Here is a 20,902-nt window from a genome sequence, read left to right on the forward strand (position 1 = left end):
TAGGATGACTGCTGATGTGTCAATGTCTATATAGGTGTATGAGTACATTTGATAGTGTTACCATTGATCAGGGACTGCATGTATACGTGATTCTGTGGGTGAATGGACAGTTGTGTGTGTAGACTTAGGAATCAGTGAGTGCGTATGTAGTAACTGGTTTGGGTGTCAATGCTTTCAAATATGGTATCCTGTATTTTACAGTGAGTGATCAAAGGTTATACTAGTGTGTGATGAGGTGTATCAGATTGTCATATGGATGATGTAATCAGTGATGTCATTTGAGATGTCATCAGTGATGTCACTGACCATGTCATGAATGATGTAATATGTGACATCATCAGCAGTGCATGGCGGGCAAGTGAAACTTATGGTTTTTTCAGTGAATTTCAAAGGTTTTTTAAATGCTAATTTCTAACTATAACATCTCTGAAACCTATGGTTTTTTCAGTGAATTTCAAAGGTTTTTTAAATGCTAATTTTTAAGTGCAATAGTAGTTATACCTATTTTCTTGTACTGAATTTCTACAGTTTTTTAACTGTTTATTTATAAATATTTTATTTCTTCAACATTATATATTTTTCTGAAAATTGCCAAAGAAAATTAAAATACATTTACAACTGAAATATTTTTCATTTGTTGTTTTTCATATTTTAAAATATTTATATAATTTTCTTAAAAAAAATTCTAAATTTTTTAGGGAGTTGTGCACTTAAAGCGTACCTACTGCAGCGGGTCTGTGTATTCTAGCCGCCATTTTGGAGTAGTCATGAAGGATCTGCGTATGGTGAGCGACGAGTGGGTGTTTATTTTCAGTTACGTCATATACGTCCAATGTTACGTGGTGTGCGCGACTGGTATGCGACCGGTCCGTGACTCCTGCTCCGCGCATTCACGGTACATGTGCATTAAGGTACGCGATGCTTGCACGGTGGCGGGCCCCACGTGACATCATATACGTGCTGGGGAGCGCTGGATGCAAATTGTTTATGTTCTAAAATGATATGTACGTGTCTTTAATGTACATGTTAGGGCAAAAGATTATCTATGGTATTTATAAAAATAATATATTTCTACTTGTAATAAACTGATATTATTTTTAAATATATTTTCGCGAAGTCGGGTCTCGTGCGCGCTTTGTGATCGCACAGTGCGCGGATCCCATGTGACCTCAAAAAAAAGATTTGATTGGTTCATAACATTTCCCACTGTAAGTATTGAAGGACCCCACCCATTTTAATTATTCTGTTTGGAGCAGTTGATGAGAGACATCTCCTCTTCTTCCGGAGCTGGTTTTGGAATTTTTTTTGTGTTTTTAAAAACTTGCATTGGAGAAATGGCATCTGGTGCGCAGGCTTCTCATCATTCTTCAGATTAAGATATCTTGGAGGAAGACCCACCCAAGCAGAGGCCTGAATCAGTGGTATGGAAATTTTTCACCTTTCCTGACGGAGAAAAAAAGGTCAATGCAAGAAAAGTCACATGCTTGCTGTGTGACAGGGTCCTGTTGCGAGGCAGTGACACGAAATACTCTTGTGGAACAGCGAGTATGTATAAACATCTGCAGACCATTCACCCGAAGAATCTGGCACGAGAAGAAATGAGGCGTGCAGCAAAAAATCCACCACCAGGCATTGCTAGCACCTCCGGAGCGTCCACTTCAGCACCACCAGTAGACATTCGCCCAGAATTTGCTTTTCTGCAGCAGCACTGCACTAAGTGCAAAACCATCATCTGTTATGGTGAACAGTCAGTGGACGCTATTTGTGCAGCTCAACTGAACCACAAATGCTATTTTTTTTTTGTTTGTTTTTGGAATGATGTTGAATTCCTAAAGCTAACTGTTTACTTAGTTCCTTTTTTGTTAAATTTTTAAAAAACACCATAAAAAGTAAAAAAAATTTCAAAAACTACAAAACAAATAGAAAAAAAACCTGAAGAAAAAGTTCAGAACTACCTTATCTGGTTTAAAAAATTAACTATAATTGCATGGTAATGTCTGAAAGTTTGGCTGAATGTACGTGTAGAGCATGATTGACTGAAAGAATTCATTAGTACTGTCTGGTGAATTTATAGGGGCAGATCTATGAGGAAGTGCTGCAGCGTGACACTGCAAGCCCTTTAGCTGCACCGTGTTGCGGCACTTCTGAAGCACAGAGATGTGACATATTTACATGAATATGTCACAATTCGGTGCTCCCTCTACACTAGCACACAAACTGCAGCGATTCAGTGACTCAGGCACCCTTGCACCATGGTGCAAGGATATCTGTGTCGTGGGGATATTGTTTCTGTGCAGGAAGGGACTACTTCCTGCACAAAAAAAACCACTAAAGGCAATTTCCTCCTTCAATGTGTGCCCTGGAATGTAGCATGCATTTAAAGAGGAAAAAACTAGGAGAAATGAAAAATTTCTCCTTGTTGTGCCTCGCTACACCACCTCTAGGGTGGCGCATCATTCACACGTATCTACAGATTTACATTTTCTCGCAAGTCTTGAGATGTGTTATTCCATGGGTGTTGTGCGGGAACAGACACAGCAACACCAGTGGAACGCCCCTTCAACGCAAAGTGCTGCGTTTGAATGGGTCGTCTTTTCAAGGAGATGAAAAGCCATGCAGGGTGGCTTTTCCTCTCCTTGTAAATATGGAGGAGTCCCCAGCGCCATCACTACCTTAGAAAAAGTGAGGTACTGGTGGCGCAGGGGGCTTGTAAATCTGCCCCATAAGTGCTTAGGTATTGGCAGAGTGATACAATAAGAATATAGTGCAGGATGGCTGATTGACAAACTGCATGAGACTGACAGGAAGTATCCTAGGCTGCATGAGTACTACTTCAGTATTTAGTGGAGTGTACCAATAGTATGTATCTGCTTAGAGGTTTGTATGGATTGTGCACAGAATATTGTACGTGTACTTGTGTTGGTGCCTAGGTCATTCTATAAGAACATGACTAGTAACTAGAATGATGACAGTGCTGCAAACAGAGTGCTCAGTTAATTTATAAGTGCTTAGGTATTAATGCCTGAGTCATTCTGCATGTGCATAGGCAGTGACTGGGTTCCTAGAGTGCTAGTAGTTTACAGCAGGATACGTTTATAAGCACTTATGTTTCAGCAGAGTGATTAAATAAGGACATGCTTCTGTCAGGATTATTGTAGGAGTGGACACAGACTCACAGTGTGATTACAAACCAGCATGACTATTATCTGGACTTTTGCAGGACTGACTCAGTAGTCTGCAAGGGGTTAAGGGACCGCATACATTGTGCACATTTGACTTACCACTACTTGTCTCAATGCTTGAGTCATTCTGCAAGTGCATAGCCAGTGTGACTGGGTTCCTAGAGTGCTTGTACTTGACAGCAGAATAAGTTTATAAGCACTTATGTTTCAGCAAAGTGATTTGATAAGGACATGCTTCTGTCAGGATGATTGTAGGAGTGGGCACAGACTCACAGTGTGATTCCAGACAAGCATGACTATTACCTGGACATTGGCAGGACTTACTCAGTAGTCTACAAGGGGTTAAGGCACCCCATACATTGTGCACATTTGACTGTACCACTGCTTGTCTCAATGCCTGAGTCATTCTGCAAGTGCATAGATAGTGACTGAGTTCCTAGAGTGCTAGTAGTTGACAGCAGGATACGTTTATAAGCGCTAATGTTTCAGCAGAGTGATTAGCTTAAGAACTAGGGCAGCAGAGCTGCTGTAGAGCCAGAGAAACCAGGACAGCAGAGCTGTTGTAGAGCCAGAGAAAACAGGTCAGCAGAGCTGCTTTAGAGGGAGAGAACCAGGTCAGCAGAGCTGCTTTAGAGCCAGAGAACAAGGTCAGCAAAGCTGCTTTAGAGCCAGAGAACCAGGTCAGCAGAGCTGCTCTAGCTGACACTGACTGATTGACACTGACTGACACTGATTGACTGACACTGACTGACTGACACTGACTGACACTGATTGACTGACACTGACTGACACTGACTGACTGACACTGACTGACACTTACTGACACTGACTGACACTGACTGACTGACACTGACTGACTGACACTGACTGGCACTGACTGACTACTCTCTACTACTCTACTACTCACTCTCTACTACTCTCTCTCTACTACTCACTCTCAACTACTCACTCTCTACTACTCTACTACTCTCTACTATTCACTCTCTACTACTCGTTACCTACCTCTCTATCTTCTATATTACTCTCTACTACTCACTCTCTACTACTACTCTCTACTACTATCTATCTACTAACTCTCTACTATTCACTCTCTACTACTCTCTCTCTACTACTCATTCTCTACTACTCACTCGCTACTTCTCTACTACTTACGTTCTAGTACTTACTCTCTACTACTCTCTACTACTACTCTCTACTACTCATTCTCTACTACTCACTCTACTACTCACTCTCTACTACTTTACTACTCTCTACTACTCACTCTCTACTACTCTCTCTACAGTACTCTCTGCTATTCACTCTCTACTACACACTCTCTACTTCTCCCTCGCTACTACTCTCTACCACTCACTCTCTACTACTCTACTACTCACTCTCTACTACTTTCTACTACTCTCTCTCTACTACTCACTCTCTACTACTCAATCTCTACTTCTCACTCTACTACTCACTCTACTACTCTCCACTACTCACTCACTACTACTCTCACTCTCTACTATTCACTCTCTACTATTCACTCTCTACTACTCACTCTCTACTACTCACTCTCTACTACTCTCTACTTTTCACTCTCCACTGCTCGCTCACTACTACTCGCTCTCTACTACTCTCTACTACTCACTCTCTACTACTCTACTACTCTCTAATACTCTATCTACTACTCTTTCTACTACTCACTCTATACTACTCATCCTCTACTACTCTACTACTCCCTACTACTCTCTCTACTAGTTACTCTCTACTACTCTCTACTACTCACTCTACTACTCTCTACAACTCTCTACCACTCACTCTCTACTACTCACTCTCTTCTACTCACTACTACTCACTCTCTACTACTCACTCTCTACTACTCACTCTACTGCTCTCTACTACTCACTCTCACTCCACTACTCACTCCCTACTACTCTGTACTACTCACTCTCTACTACTCACTCTCTACTACTCGCTCTCTACTATTCTCTACTACTCACTCTCCACTACTCACTCTCTACTACTCGCTCTCTACTACTCTCTACTACTCACTCTACTACTCACTCTCTACTACTCTACTATTCTCTACTACTCACCCTCTACTACTCTCTCTCTACTACTCTCTGCTACTCACTCTCTACTACACACTCTCTCCTACTTGCTCTCTACTACTCGCTCTCTACTACTCTCTACTACTCACTCTACTACTCACTCTCAACTACTCTCTACTACTCACTCTACTACTCATGATCTACTACTCTCTACTACTCCCCCTCTACTACTCCACTACTCTCTACTACTCACTCTCTGCTACTCACTCTCTGCTACTCTACTACTTTCTCTCTACTACATACTCTCTACTACTCACTCTCTACTACACTCTACTACTTACTCTCTAATACTCACTCTCTACTACTCACTCTCTACTACTCTCTCTCTCTACTACTCTCTACTACTCACTCTCTACTACTCACACTGCTACTCACTCTCTGCTACTCTCTACTACTCACTCTCTACTACTCTCTACTACTCTCTACTACTCACTCAACTACTCACTCTCTACTACTCTCTACTACTCTCTCTCTCTGCTACTCACTCTCTACTACTCTCTACTACTCACTCTCTACTACTCTCTACTACTCACTCTACTACTCACTCTCTACTACTTTCTATTAATCACTCTCTACTACTCACTCACTACTACTCTCTACTACGCACTCTCTACTACTCACTCCACTACTCTCTACTACTCACTCTGCTACTTTCTCTACTACTCTTACTACTCTCTACTACTCACTCTCTACTCTCTATTACTCACTCTCTACTCTCTACCTCTCAACCTCTCTCTACCTCTCTCTCTGCTACTCTCTACCTCTACTTCTCTACCTCTACACCTCTAGCCTCTCTACCTCTCTCTACAGGCTTACATGTGCACATATATATATGTATTTATTTATATGTATGTGTATATATATATACATACATATATAAACATATATATAATCATCATATCTATATAAATGCATGCATACATATACATATACATATATGCATACATATGCATGTTATGTACATGAAAGTTTGAAAAACACTAATAAAAGCAAAGCTAAAAAGCCACCTAATTACAAACAGAATTGTTTTAACTTAAACAAGGGCGAGACCTATTGCATTTTCAATGCTTTTTTACTTTGGTTCCATCAAGAGGGCATTCAGATGTGTCACATATTTGCCATAAATTCTGAATTTTAGCACTCTAGTTGCTCATTAGATCACTGTAGTAAAGCTACTGCTCACCAGGGAAGTCTGCTGCTGGTATTGAAAGTACATGTTTCAGTCTGCATGTCAGAATTTATTTTAATGAAATAGAAAAGGATTTGAGAAGTCACTCAATATGTGCCCTAATTTTTCTTTTTGCAGCACTAATCATACTTTCTATGGCAAAATGAACCCCCTCGTTTTGTTCCTTTTTAACTCAAATATTTTAAGAGTTACCACTTCATTCCAATCAAGATAACTTCAGGTGTTCTATACTTTTGTCATAAGTAAGGCTGTTAGCACTCTAGTTGTTCTTTAGAAGACTCTGGGAAGCTGCAGTAGAACACAAAGGAATCAACTGACAGTCTCTGCCCATGTTGGATGTACATGTTTTACTGAGAATGTCAGACTTCATTCTCACATGACTGAGAAAGATAATGTGAATTTACAGAAAATATGTTCTCAGTTTAGCTTATAGATCACCTTCCAAACCTCTGTGGGAAAAGCCTGAGAAAATAGTTTTCTCTCAAACATGATTCATGATATCCCAGCAGAAGGCTTTTTCACATGGTAAAACCTCCTTAGAACACACCACAATTCCTAAATTGAGTATGGTACCATCAACAAATGATTTATAATATAACTAAAGTCTTAAAACCTTCTATTAAATGCAATGCTTTTTAATGAGGTGCTATCATGTACATTGGTCCCAAGATGGCTGCCAACACTACTTGGATGAAGTGCGGATAGCCAATCAGATCTCACGGTGAGATGTGTCATTAGGCTCCATCCAGATATATATGTATTTTTTTCCTTTAATATCTAAAAAACTACTGAACAGATTTACACCATTTAACCATAAGGCACAAATGTGAACCAAGGACTACCTCTTTGCCAAATTTGGTGTAATTCCGTTCCACAGTTCGGGCTGTAGCTGCAATTAAAGGTTCCTATGGAAAATTGCATGGGGAAAACACATTTTGAGACCCCCTTTTATCTCGGCCCCTGCTTGACAAATCACCCCGAGACTTTCAGGATAGGAGAGGACCAGAGATGGCCATAAGTTTTGAAAATGTTGCGAAGATTCGTCAACCGGTGCCAAAGTTATTGCAAATAGCATGTTGCAGATTTCCTATGGAAAATAGGTCCTAACTATAACTACCTACTGGCGACCGCCAGTAGGTAATATATATATATATATATATATATATATATATATATTTCGTTTCACAAAAACGCTTGAAAAAGCGAATAATGCACTCTTTTTCCAGTTTTAAATACCATTACTTCAGACCAAAAGATCGTATTTCAAATTCTTCATATTTATTCCAGCATAACAACAGTGCATGGAACCAACCCAACGCGTTTCACCGACCACTCGGCTTTATCACGGGTGAATTGTGTTCCTCAAAAACATATTTTAAATAAAGTTACACATACCACTTCCTGGTGATAACATAAACAAAGGACTATGGTTCGTCTCATCAAGGAGGCAGCCATATTGGAACAGTGTCTTGCTAGCAAAATGCCCAGCAATTCTTACACTCATATCTCTCTTACAGAGAAAGTAATAAACATTTCATGCCTATACAGGTTGCTTATATTCTCAAATGCTCTTACATCTCAATCATGATTTAAATTGATTTGTTCCCCAGTGGGAGTTTTCAACAATATTATTATGAACATAAACGAAGGGCTATAATACATCTCAATTGGAACAACCCTACTGGGGTAGTGTCCTGTTGATACAGGTTCTTAAACTTATATCTCCAATGTCGAAAGGAAATAATAAACATGTACCCATATAGGTTACTCAAATTGTCAATCAACTGTCCTTCTCAAACAAAAGTAGACACGCTTAGGTCGGAGCGTCCCAAGCAGGTAAAAGTCAAAATAAACCCCAAGTGGGGTAAATATAAATCATATCCATGTATGTGGCCCATTAATACATTCCATCTTGTTCATTCAATCTTCCTCAGTTGGAAAAAAACCTGTATGGAAAGAAACAAATTCTTCAATTTTCAGTTCACTGTAAATCCCTGATGACTCGAATCCAAACAGTGCAACACAAACATAAAATGTAAAAAAATGATAAACATAAAATGTGAATTAAAACCATGAGTAGCATGGACAGGAGACTGCATCACAAATATATACAATTCAAGTTTTAATCACAGTTATACTGGTTTACTCGCCCAAGTGCCATTTCAATTCCTCCTCAGAGTTCAGCCCCCCAGGTATACGAGTATCTAGGTCCAGAATGTATTTGCTCTCTAACTGTCGTAGCCTACGTATTTTGTCACCCCCTCTTTTCATGGAGGGTATTTTGCCAATCATAAAAAATTTGAGCAAATTGCGATTGCTACGATGTAATTTTTCGAAGTGCCTGGCTACAGGTGAATTCTGATCTTTATTTTCAATTGCCCGCATATGCTCCAAAATACGTTTCTTCACAGGAAACATTGTACTTCCCACGTATTTTTTGGAGCATGGGCACACAAGAATATACACCACATATTCGGATAGACAAGTAATATGTTGTTTGATGGGTTTTTCTCTACCTTCAATTGGATAATATACTGTCTTAACATTCTGGCTAAACTTACACGCCTTGCATGTCATGCACGTGAAGAACCCTTGTATGTCAGATGTTTTACCATGTTTGGTAGTTATTTCATTCTTACTCAATTTGTCTTTCAACGAATCTGCTTTCCGGTATGTGATGCTCGGATTGCAGCCAACCACACTCGTTAACGTAGGTTCAGTTTTTAAAACATTCCAGTGTTTTTTTAGGCTGCTCTGTACCTGCCAAGATTTGGCATGGTAGGTGGAGATATATCTAACCACTTCCTGTGCCTCGTTCTTACTTTGCTCCTTGGGGTGTAACAGTGTGTCATGACTTAAGGCAGTTGCCTTCCGAAGGGCTTCTTCAATTACTTGCGGATGATATCCACGTTCTTTGAAGCGTTCCTTCATACATTCACCCTCCAAGAAAAAGTCCTCATCCTTGCTGCAATTCCTCCGGGCCCGGAGGAATTCGCCAAACAGGATACTGCGTATCAAAGATCTGGGGTGGCTGCTTACTGCATGAAGCAGTGTATTACCCGCCGTGCTCTTGCGGAATAGCTTTGTCACCAGTTTATTACCAGCCACTTCCACTTTGAGATCTAGAAACTCCATGTATTGGCTGTTGATTTTGCCTTCCAGACCCAAATTCAAATCATTCTGGTTTAGATCTTGGATAAAACTCTCTGCCAGTGTTAGAGGACCATCCCAGATAATGAACAGGTCATCTATGTATCGCAGCCAGGTTTTCACATGGCTGCGATACAATGCATGGGTTTCGGCCACTTGCTGCTCCCAGCTTGCCATAAACAAATTGGCAAAACTGGGAGCAAAACAAGTTCCCATCGCTGTCCCTTGACGTTGTCTATAATAGACCTCATTAAAGATGAAGAAATTGTTCTGGAGACAGAACAGCATCATGTCCAAAATCATTGTGGTATGATCTTTAAAGGAGATGGAACGTTTTTTTAGAAATTGACAACAAGTATCTATACCATCTTTATGTCTTTGAGCTTAGGTAGTAGGTAGAGTACTGCCACTTTAGGATTTTGATTGAGAGTGATACCTCCATTGTTATCCGTCAATCGGATAAAGGAGGTAATGTTGTTGTGATGGATGTAAATAAGTATATTGAGGAGGGGATGCGACAATTGAACTGCACAGATTGCTATGAGGTCTCTTCAAGCCAGGTGGTTGAAAAAACAAACACTACTTATTTTATGATGTTGAAGGATTGGCAACAAAAAGGCTTGATAGAATGGTGCGAATATTCCTTCTTACTCAATCGAAATCCTAAAGTGGCAGTACTCTACCTACTACCTAAGCTCCACAAGAACGCCGAAAGACCACCAGGGAGACCAATAGTCTCCTCTATGGGTTCTCTGTTGGAGAACACGTCAAAATATATTGATTTTTTTCTTCGTCCTTTTGTGGAAGCTATACCATCATATCTCAAGGACAGTAGGGACTTTATCAATAAAATCAAGAATGTTGTATGGCAGGACAGTTTTTTACTAATCTCACTTGATGTTTGTAGTCTGAACACCTCAATTCGACATAAAGATGGTATAGATGCTTGTTGTCAATTTCTAAAAAAACGTTCCATCTCCTTTAAAGATCATACCACAATGATTTTGGACATGATGCTGTTCTGTCTCCAGAACAATTTCTTCATCTTTATTGAGGTCTATTATAGACAACGCCAAGGGACAGCGATGGGAACTTGTTTTGCTCCCAGTTTTGCCAATTTGTTTATGGCAAGCTGGGAGCAGCAAGTGGCCGAAACCCATGCATTGTATCGCAGCCATGTGAAAACCTGGCTGCGATACATAGATGACCTGTTCATTATCTGGGATGGTCCTCTAACACTGGCAGAGAGTTTTATCCAAGATCTAAACCAGAATGATTTGAATTTGGGTCTGGAAGGCAAAATCAACAGCCAATACATGGAGTTTCTAGATCTCAAAGTGGAAGTGGCTGGTAATAAACTGGTGACAAAGCTATTCCGCAAGAGCACGGCGGGTAATACACTGCTTCATGCAGTAAGCAGCCACCCCAGATCTTTGATACGCAGTATCCCGTTTGGCGAATTCCTCCGGGCCCGGAGGAATTGCAGCAAGGATGAGGACTTTTTCTTGGAGGGTGAATGTATGAAGGAACGCTTCAAAGAACGTGGATATCCTCCGCAAGTAATTGAAGAAGCGCCTTCGGAAGGCAACTGCCTTAAGTCATGACACACTGTTACACCCCAAGGAGCAAAGTAAGAACGAGGCACAGGAAGTGGTTAGATATATCTCCACCTACCATGCCAAATCTTGGCAGGTACAGAGCAGCGTAAAAAACACACTGGAATGTTTTAAAAACTGAACCTACGTTAACGAGTGTGGTTGGCTGCAATCCGAGCATTACATACCGGAAAGCAGATTCGTTGAAAGACAAATTGAGTAAGAATGAAATAACTACCAAACATGGTAAAACATCTGACATACAAGGGTTCTTCACGTGCATGACATGCAAGGCGTGTAAGTTTAGCCAGAATGTTAAGACAGTATATTATCCAATTGAAGGTAGAGAAAAACCCATCAAACAACATCTTACTTGTCTATCCGAATATGTGGTGTATATTCTTGTGTGCCCATGCTCCAAAAAATACGTGGGAAGTACAATGTTTCCTGCGAAGAAACGTATTTTGGAGCATATGCGGGCAATTGAAAATAAAGATCAGAATTCACCTGTAGCCAGGCACTTCGAAGAATTACATCGTAGCAATCGCAATTTGCTCAAATTTTTTGTGATTGACAAAATACCCTCCATGAAAAGAGGGGGTGACAAAATACGTAGGCTACGACAGTTAGAGAGCAAATACATTCTGGACCTAGATACTCGTGTACCTGGGGGGCTGAACTCTGAGGAGGAATTGAAATGGCACTTGGGCGAGTAAACCAGTATAACTGTGATTAAAACTTGAATTGTATATATTTGTGATGCAGTCTCCTGTCCATGCTCCTCATGGTTTTAATTCACATTTTATGTTTATCATTTTTTTACATTTTATGTTTGTGTTGCACTGTTTGGATTCGAGTCATCAGGGATTTACAGTGAACTGAAAATTGAAGAATTTGTTTCTTTCCATACAGATTTTTTTCCAAATGAGGAAGATTGATTGAACAAGATGGAATGTATTAATGGGCCACATACATGGATATGATTTATATTTACCCCACTTGGGGTTTATTTTGACTTTTACCTGCTTGGGACGCTCCGACCTAAACGTGTCTACTTTTGTTTGAGAAGGACAGTTGATTGACAATTTGAGTAACCTATATGGGTACATGTTTATTATTTCCTTTCGACATTGGAGATATAAGTTTAAGAACCTGTATCAACAGGACACTACCCCAGTAGGGTTGTTCCAATTGAGATGTATTATAGCCCTTCGTTTATGTTCATAATAATATTGTTGAAAACTCCCACTGGGGAACAAATCAATTTAAATCATGATTGAGATGTAAGAGCATTTGAGAATATAAGCAACCTGTATAGGCATGACATGTTTATTACTTCCTCTGTAAGAGAGATATGAGTGTAAGAATTGCTGGGCATTTTGCTAGCAAGACACTGTTCCAATATGGCTGCCTCCGTGATGAGACGAACCATAGTCCTTTGTTTATGTTATCACCAGGAAGTGGTATGTGTAACTTTATTTAAAATATGTTTTTGAGGAACACAATTCACCCGTGATCAAGCCGAGTGGTCGGTGAAACGCGTTGGGTTGGTTCCATGCACTGTTGTTATGCTGGAATAAATATGAAGAATTTGAAATACGATCTTTTGGTCTGAAGTAATGGTATTTAAAACTGGAAAAAGAGTGCATTATTCGCTTTTTCAAGCGTTTTTGTGAAACAAAGTATTTTGGCAGGAAACCCTCTGACCCTGTTTTGCACCGCAGTTAACGTGTCCCGGTTTCGTTGGAGGAAGTGAAACGGATATATATATATATATATATATATATATATATATATATATAAATACATATATATATATATATATATTCACTGAAAAAACCATAGGTTTCAGGCCTTATATAGTTAGGAATTAGCATTTAAAAAAACCTTTGAAATTCACTGAAAAAAACATAGGTTTCAGGAGTTATATAGTTAGGAATTAGCTTTTAAAAAACCTTTGAAATTCTCTCAAAAAACTATAAGTTTTAGTGGTGTTATAGTTAGCTCGACATTTTACTCATACAAAACCATTGAAATTGCTCCTATATAGTTAGTTGTACTAACTATATTTCGCGCACCCCCAATCCACTGCTGATGATGTCACATATTAGATCATTCATGACATGGTCAGTGACATCACTGATGACATCTCAAATGACATCACTGATGACATCACTGATGACATCACTGATGACATCATCCAGTGAATGTGGTTTGCTTTGAAGAATAAGTGGATATATATAAATAAATATTTGGATGGAGGATTTAGTAGCAGTGTAATTGGCTGTTTACTTGACCAATTTATAATGTCTCACTAAATATAGTGGATAGTGACTAAACTGTGTGAATATCTGTATCACTTTGTCAGTTGTTGTGTAAACTGATTCTACAGTTGGTTACTAGCTATGTGAAAGTCTATATTAGTTATTGATTAGTTAACTGAGTATTTGTATGGGAGTGTGAAAGTGTGTGTGGTTCGGTGGGGGGTTGTGTGACTGTCCAAAGATGTGTGAATAGTTGATTCAGTAGATATATGAAGTTAAAACTACATGTTCTAACAGTTGTTTGGGTGAGTGAATCTCTTTATGGGTGTGGCGATGAGCAAATATATTTCTCAATGGTACATGTCCAACAAACTAGAAAAATAAAAGGCAGTGTATGTGTCAGTTGTTGTATATAAATAAGTATACATAAGACACAATGATTGTGTGAGTGACTGTATGGATAACTGTATACTTGTAATAATGATTTTATAATTCACTAAGTATGACTTACTATCTAAATGAATAGAAGAAGTGGTGTTTGTATAAGTGTTTTGCTAAGTAAATATGTAAGTATGATCCATTGTTTGCATAAGGGAGTAGGATGACTTCATATGTGAATAGGATGCGTGCTGTTGTTTAATGTCGATATAGATGTATAAGTATTTTTGATAGTGTTCTATTGTTCATTGACAGCATGTATGAGTGAATCCATAGGTAAGTGATTAGATGTGTGTATACATCTATGAATCACTGAGTGGATTTTTAGATACTTGTATTGCTGTGACAATGGATTTAAATATGATACTCTGTATTTTACAAAGAGTGATGAAAAATTGTAATAGTGTATGAAAAGGTGTATGTGATTGTCACGTGGATGATGTCATCAGTGATGTCATCAGTGATGTCATTTGAGATGTCATCAGTGATGTCACTGACCATGTAATGAATGATCTAATATGTGACATCATCAGCAGTGGATTGCGGGTGCGCGAAATATAGTTAGTACAACTAACTATATAGGAGCAATTTCAATGGTTTTGTATGAGTAAATGTCCAGCTAACTATAACACCACTAAAACTTATAGTTTTTTAAGTGAATTTCAAAGGTTTTTTAAAAGCTAATTCCTAACTATATAACTCCTGAAACCTATGGTTTTTTCAGTGAATTTCAAAGGTTTTTTTAAATGCTAATTCCTCACTATATAAGGCCTGAAACCTATGGTTTTTTCAGTGAATTTCAAAGGTTTTTTAAATGCTAATTCCTAACTATATAAGGCCTGAAACCTATGGTTTTTTCAGTGAATTCGCAAGGTTTTTTAAATGCTAATTCCTAACTATATAAGGCCTGAAACCTGTGGTTTTTTCTGTGAATTGCAAAGGTTTTTTAAATGCTAATTCCTAACTATAGAAGGCCTGAAACCTATGGTTTTTTCAGTGAATTTCAAAGGTTTTTTAAATGCTAATTCTATTAGCGGATAACGTTTAAATATATTAATATCCTAGTGGGACCACCTGAGCAGCCCTAAGGGGTCAGGGTGTTTCTACCCTGCCCCCTTTTTGTGTTCTACACGTTTGTTTTTCTGCTTTCTTGTGCCTAATTCCTAGCTATATAAGGCCTGAAACCTATGTTTTTTTCAGTGAATTTAGGTGTGCCATACTTTTGTCATAAGGAAGACTGTTAGCGCTCTAGTTGTTCTTTAGAACACTCTGGGACATTCTGTCATTGGGCTATAGTTGGGCTACATCTGACTTATATGTGGGCTACATTTGTTTTTTCTTTGTCTCTGGTGGCCATCTTTGGGCTACATTGGGCTACATTGGGCTACATTGGGCTACATTTGGGCTCTAACATATATATAGCCCAATGTAGCCCAATATATATTTTTTCAAAGTTAATTTTCGTAAAAACCACTGGAGCATATATCTTGAGACAGAGGAAAGGCACATCGGGCTACCAGTCCCTACAATTTTGCCAAGTTTGGTGGAAAACTATTCAGCCGTTCGGGCTAAAAGTGAGTCCAACCGCCCTATGGAAATTAACATGGGGAAAACACGTTTTGGGACCCCCCTTTTATCTCTGCCCCCGCTTGACGGATCCCCCCCAAACTTTCAGGGAAGGACCGGAGCGCCGCGAGGCAAAGTTAATGAAAATTTCAGGAAGATTCCTCAACCGGCGCCAAAGTAATTCCCAATAGAATGTTGCGATTTCCCTATGGAAAACAATCCTAACTATATATACCTACTGGCTACTCGCAACATTCTATTGGGAATAACTTTGGCGCCGGTTGAGGAATCTTCCTGAAATTTTGAAGATGACAGGGGTCTCAGAATGAAGATGATAGGTGCCTCAGAATGAAGATGACAGGGGTCTCAGAGTGAAGATACAGGTGTCTCAGAATGAAGCTGACAGGGGTCTCAGAATGAAGCTGACAGGGGTCTCAGAATGAAGATGACTGGGGTCTCAGAGTGAAGATGACAGGGGTCTCAGAATGAAGATGGCAAAGGTCTCAGAGAGAAGATGACAGGGCTTTTAGAATGAGGATGACAGGGGTCTCAGAATGAAGGTGACAGGGGTCTCAAAATGAAGATGACCGGAGTCTCGGAGTGAAGATGACAGGGGTGTCAGAGTGAAGATGACCGGGGTCTCAGAATGAAGAAGGGGAGAGGTCTCTTAGAGTCTACTAACTTTGCGTAATACATGCTTTGAACAACAAACCAGAGCAAGGAGCGCAGGGGTCTCTGAGTGTGAACTTTCATTGCTTAATACACAGAATGAAGAGGGTGAGCTTTCTGAGTGTGAACTCTTAGAGATTGTTACAAAGAATGAAGAGGCTGTGCTCTTGGAGAGTGAACTCTCAGAGATTAATGCCCAGAATAAAGAGGCTGGGGTCTCTGAGGGTGAACTCTCAGAGATTAACACACAGAATAAAGAGGCTGGGGTCTCTGAGGGTGAACTCTCAGAGATTAACACACAGAATAAAGAGGGTGGGCGCTCTGAGAGTGAACTGTCAGAGATTTGTACACAGAATAAAGAGGGTGGGCTCTCTAAGAGTAAACTCTCAGAGATTAATACACAGATTGAAGAGGCTGTGGTCTCCGAGGGTGAACTCTCCGAGTTTAATACACAAAATAAAGAGGGTGGGCTCTCTGAGAGCGAAGTCTCAGATTAATACACAGAATAAAGAGGCCAGGGTCTCTGAGAGTGAACCCTCATTGATTAATACACAGAATAAAGTGGGTGGGCACTCTGAGAGTGAACTCTCAGAGATTAATACACAGAATAACGAAGCTGGGGTCTCTGAGAATGAACTCTCATAGATTAGGACACAGAATAAAGAGTGTGGGCTTTCTGAGAGTGAACTCTCAGAGAATAATATTAAGACTACAGAGACTGGGGTATCTGAGGGTGAACTCTCATTGATTAATACAAAGAAAAAGAGAGGGTGGGGCTCTCTGAGAGTGAACTCTCTGATTAATGCACAGAATAAAGAGGCGGGGGTCTCTGAGAATGAACTCTCATAGATTAATACACAGAATAAAAAGGGTGGGCTCTCTGAGAATGAACCCTCAGAGATTAATTCACAGAATAAAGAGGCCGTGGTCTCTGAGGTCTCAGAGATTAACACAAAGAATAAAGAGTGTGGGCACTCTGAGAGTGAACTCTCAGATTAATACACAAAATAAAGAGGCTGCAGTCTCTGAGAATGAACTTTCATAGATTAAGACACAGCATAAAGAGGGTGGGCTTTCTGAGAGTGAACTGTCAGAAATTAATACTAAGAAGACAGAGACTGGGGTATCTGAGGGTGAACTCTCATTGATTAATGAAATATCCCTTTCTGTGTACTCACCAGTAATGTCATCTTCTGGGGCGGAAGTCTTCGTATCAGGGAGTGATGTTGACTGCAAACCTATATTAAACACCACATGAAAAATGGTTACTTATATTATATTTTATTATATTTTATTATATTATGTGTATTATGTCACACAGGTGAGATAAAGGTCTAGGCTAAGTTATGATACGTGAAAACTGAATAACTGCTCAGACAAACTTTATTGATCCCTAACAAAGGGAAATGTTATTTACTTCAACATCAATGCTCATAATGAGGTTTTGCTAAGCGTAAAGAGTTGAGCAGTGTTAATGGGCAGGACTGGTGTGCACGTGAACAATGTAACATTATGGGGATACATAAGTAAGGTCTGCAAACGTATTTTAGCGTGTAAATAATGCCACACTGATATCCTTAACCTTGGATAAACTATTATCTGGTCACTGACACTGGAAATGAATTGAACATTACTAATAGCAACAAAATCCACACAGTGAATGATTTTGGCATGCTTCTGCAGTGCTTGTGTGTGCTCCTGGATCAGCAGAAACAACCCTAGAGAGCAACAAATAGGGATACCCAACCTGGAGAACACATGAGAACATAGAAAACATACATGAGGACTGAGTATCCCTTATATTTAATAGCAAAACAAATCAGGTTGTCCCAATAGGCCTATACACAAATGTGTATGCCAAAACCCATCGAAAGGCTGCCATTGCAACACTGAATAATGTCTGCACAACCCGAACTTCACTGCAAAAGTGTAATTCTCATGTACACTCAGTCTAGCATTCGGCCACACCCTAAAAGAGTTGTTGTGGGTGATACCGAGGCTTGTATTGCAATAATTAGCATTTCTGAAAATGCCCTCTGCCTGATGTTACGGAGAGCTGAGTGCTATATGATAGCTGTTTTACAAAATGTGATATATGTCATAGAACAGACATGTAGCATGTGGAAAGGGGTTTTACTTCCTGCTGGAATTCTACCAAAACATCATTCTTTTGAATAAACGATTAACTTAGCACAAATATTTCCTGATGAAGCTTTTAAGCAGATGTTTACTTCAAATACGTTTTGAGAGAGAAAGAAGTATGTACTTTTAAAAAGTAGTTACGCAATTACACAGATTGGAGTGGTTTCAAATAAATATTAATTTGAGTAAATATTTAGTAATAGATTTCTTTCAATCTTTATAGTTACAACAGTTCAAAATGCTAAAATATTTTCAGACACTTGTAATTAAAAAACCAAATCTTTTTTCAGATCAACAGAAGCTTTATTAAGACAAACGTCAACATCAAACTTTTATATAAATATATTAAAATTCCATTTAAATATAATAATTAAAATACATACTGAACATGTGAAAAATGTCCGAGACCTATTGCTACATCTAAAAAAATTAAAACCTATTAGTAGCTTTAGAGCTTACGTTTGTGTCAACGTTGTGCCCTTTAAAGAACATGGAGCCCCAAAAAATTATTATGAGTACTTAAGTGCACTGGGCAATCCAATGCTAAATGGGCAGATGTTCATTTAGTACTGAATGGAAAAATGCAATACCCATCATAATTTTTCGTTCTTAAACCTAATTTTGTTTTTGAAAGCATTGGGTTGCAACCTATTCGAAATTTTAACACCTCCAATCTTAGTTGAAAATCACTTAATTGATCTATGTAAGGGTGTTGCTGTGGGCGTTCCCACACAACAATAATGGAACCAGACACATTTCCAGATTGACGAGGATTCATAAACCTGGAAATGCGTCAGTATGTGGCGTAGCGAGGCGCAGCGAGAATTTTTTTTATTACCCCTAATTTTTCTCCTCTTTCAATGCGTGCTGCATTCTACAGCATGCATTGAAAGAGGAAAATGCCTGAAGTGGTTGTTTTTGTGCCCATTCCTGCAAAAAACAATCTCCCCATGACGCAGGCATCCTTGCACCATGGTGCAAGACTGGATGTGCCAGCTCATGGCAGCTGTTTGTGCGCCAGCGCAGGGGAAAGCAGAGGAATGCTACATATAATTGTAAATATGTTGCATTCTTGTGCTCTGAAAGTGCCGCAGCGTGGCGCAGCGAAAGGGCTTGCGGTGCCACGCTGCAGCACCTTCTTGTAAATCTGCCCCATAGTCTCTTTAAGTAATTGCTTTGAATGGATTCCTTCTTTTTGGGAAATTGGGGGATAGTAGCTCACAATCTTGCCTGTATACGCCCTATTAGAGGGGCATATGTTTGCCTACCATATTCCGTATTCAATTTTGACAAGCCATCCAATGTGAGAGAACATCTGGAATTTAGTGACTCCAGGTGTAGACTCCAATTTACATTTCTCGAAAGCAGGAGTCCTAAGTTCTCTGCACGTATTTACCTCTTCTATATTTTCATTTCTTAACTACTGTGATTTTTTTCAAAATTGTTAATGTTAGTTTTCTCGACATTGATCATTAGGTGATTAAGTTTACAATAAAGAGAACGCAACTCTAATTCCCTTGAAGACCCATTTCATTATAATCCAAAATGACAAGGTTGTCTGCATATAATAGACTATAATAGTATGCAAATCCCACCCATCTTTTGGGAAATGGTAAAGAAAATACTTGACTACGGATGGAAGGCCTGCTAAATACAGTCCAAATGTTCTGGGGTTAATAGAAAACCCTTTCTAAGACCATTCTTTATCTTTATCTTATTAGAGAGACAGCGATGGGTTCAATATCGACTTGTGTCCAGTTGTTTGTATCTAGCAACTGTGAGAGTTACAGTAGTCCAGGTAACACCCGTTCTTTAATTTTTACTAGAAAGTCCCTCGATCAACAGTGTCAAAAAGTGTGTGAAAGTCAACAAAAAAAGAACATCATCTTCCATTCTGTTTTATTAGCTTCCACCTTATTATCAACAAGCTAAAGTAGTGGTCCAAGGTGGAGTGACCTACCCTGAAACCTCCCTGTTCAATCAGAAAAATTATATTTTCCATAATCCAATCTTCTAATTGGTATAGCAAGGCTCCACAAACACCTTTTAAATAAGGTCTGTAACTGTTGCATTTATAAGTCTATTCTTGGCGGACATGCTGTCATCACCCTTCTTATATATCAATTTCACGATTGCAGGCTTCCATGTAGTAGAGCTGTTTACCAGTTTCAACATCAGTTGAAAGAAGGGTGACCAACTTTTGTAAACTCTTCAATTACTCTGTTACCTTTAATGGGCACTTGTACATTTTAAAGCTGCACATTTTTTGTAGATGTTAATTGGCAACACCGCCCTTTACAACTCTTTAAACAATTTGAAAACGTGCTAATAAAAATATCAGATTTGTCTTTGACTTTATAGATGTTTAAGTACACAGTGATATATTTCTATTGGTAGTCTGGGACTTTATCACAGAAACACTGAACTCGTGCAAACACATTTTGCACTATTTTGTTAATTGGGGTGCAAAGAAATATTGGTCAATTACAATTTTTACAAGGGCTTTGCTATAAGGTCACAAATGAGAGAATGGGTTGTGGTTCCAATGCAAAACACATATATAACGTTTTTTAAACATTTTAAATAATTTTATATGTTTTATAGAAATATGAACAAAATATCC

At 39.1% G+C, this 20,902-nt stretch overlaps 1 protein-coding gene across 3 annotated transcripts in view; it reads right to left on the reverse strand.

Moving 5' to 3' along the window:
* The window catches only part of LOC144770671 (uncharacterized), a 204,644-nt gene that overhangs the window by 120,190 nt on the left and 63,552 nt on the right, over positions 1–20,902 (reverse strand). For all 3 annotated transcript variants that reach the window (XM_078655385.1, XM_078655387.1, XM_078655386.1), the window contains exon 3: positions 17,316–17,375. In XM_078655385.1, coding sequence (XP_078511511.1) covers positions 17,316–17,375 — 60 coding nt within the window. The remainder of the gene's footprint in view (positions 1–17,315; positions 17,376–20,902) is intronic.

Source organism: Lissotriton helveticus, chromosome 7 (assembly GCF_964261635.1).
Source record: "Lissotriton helveticus chromosome 7, aLisHel1.1, whole genome shotgun sequence".
Taxonomy (NCBI): Eukaryota; Metazoa; Chordata; class Amphibia; order Caudata; family Salamandridae; genus Lissotriton; species Lissotriton helveticus.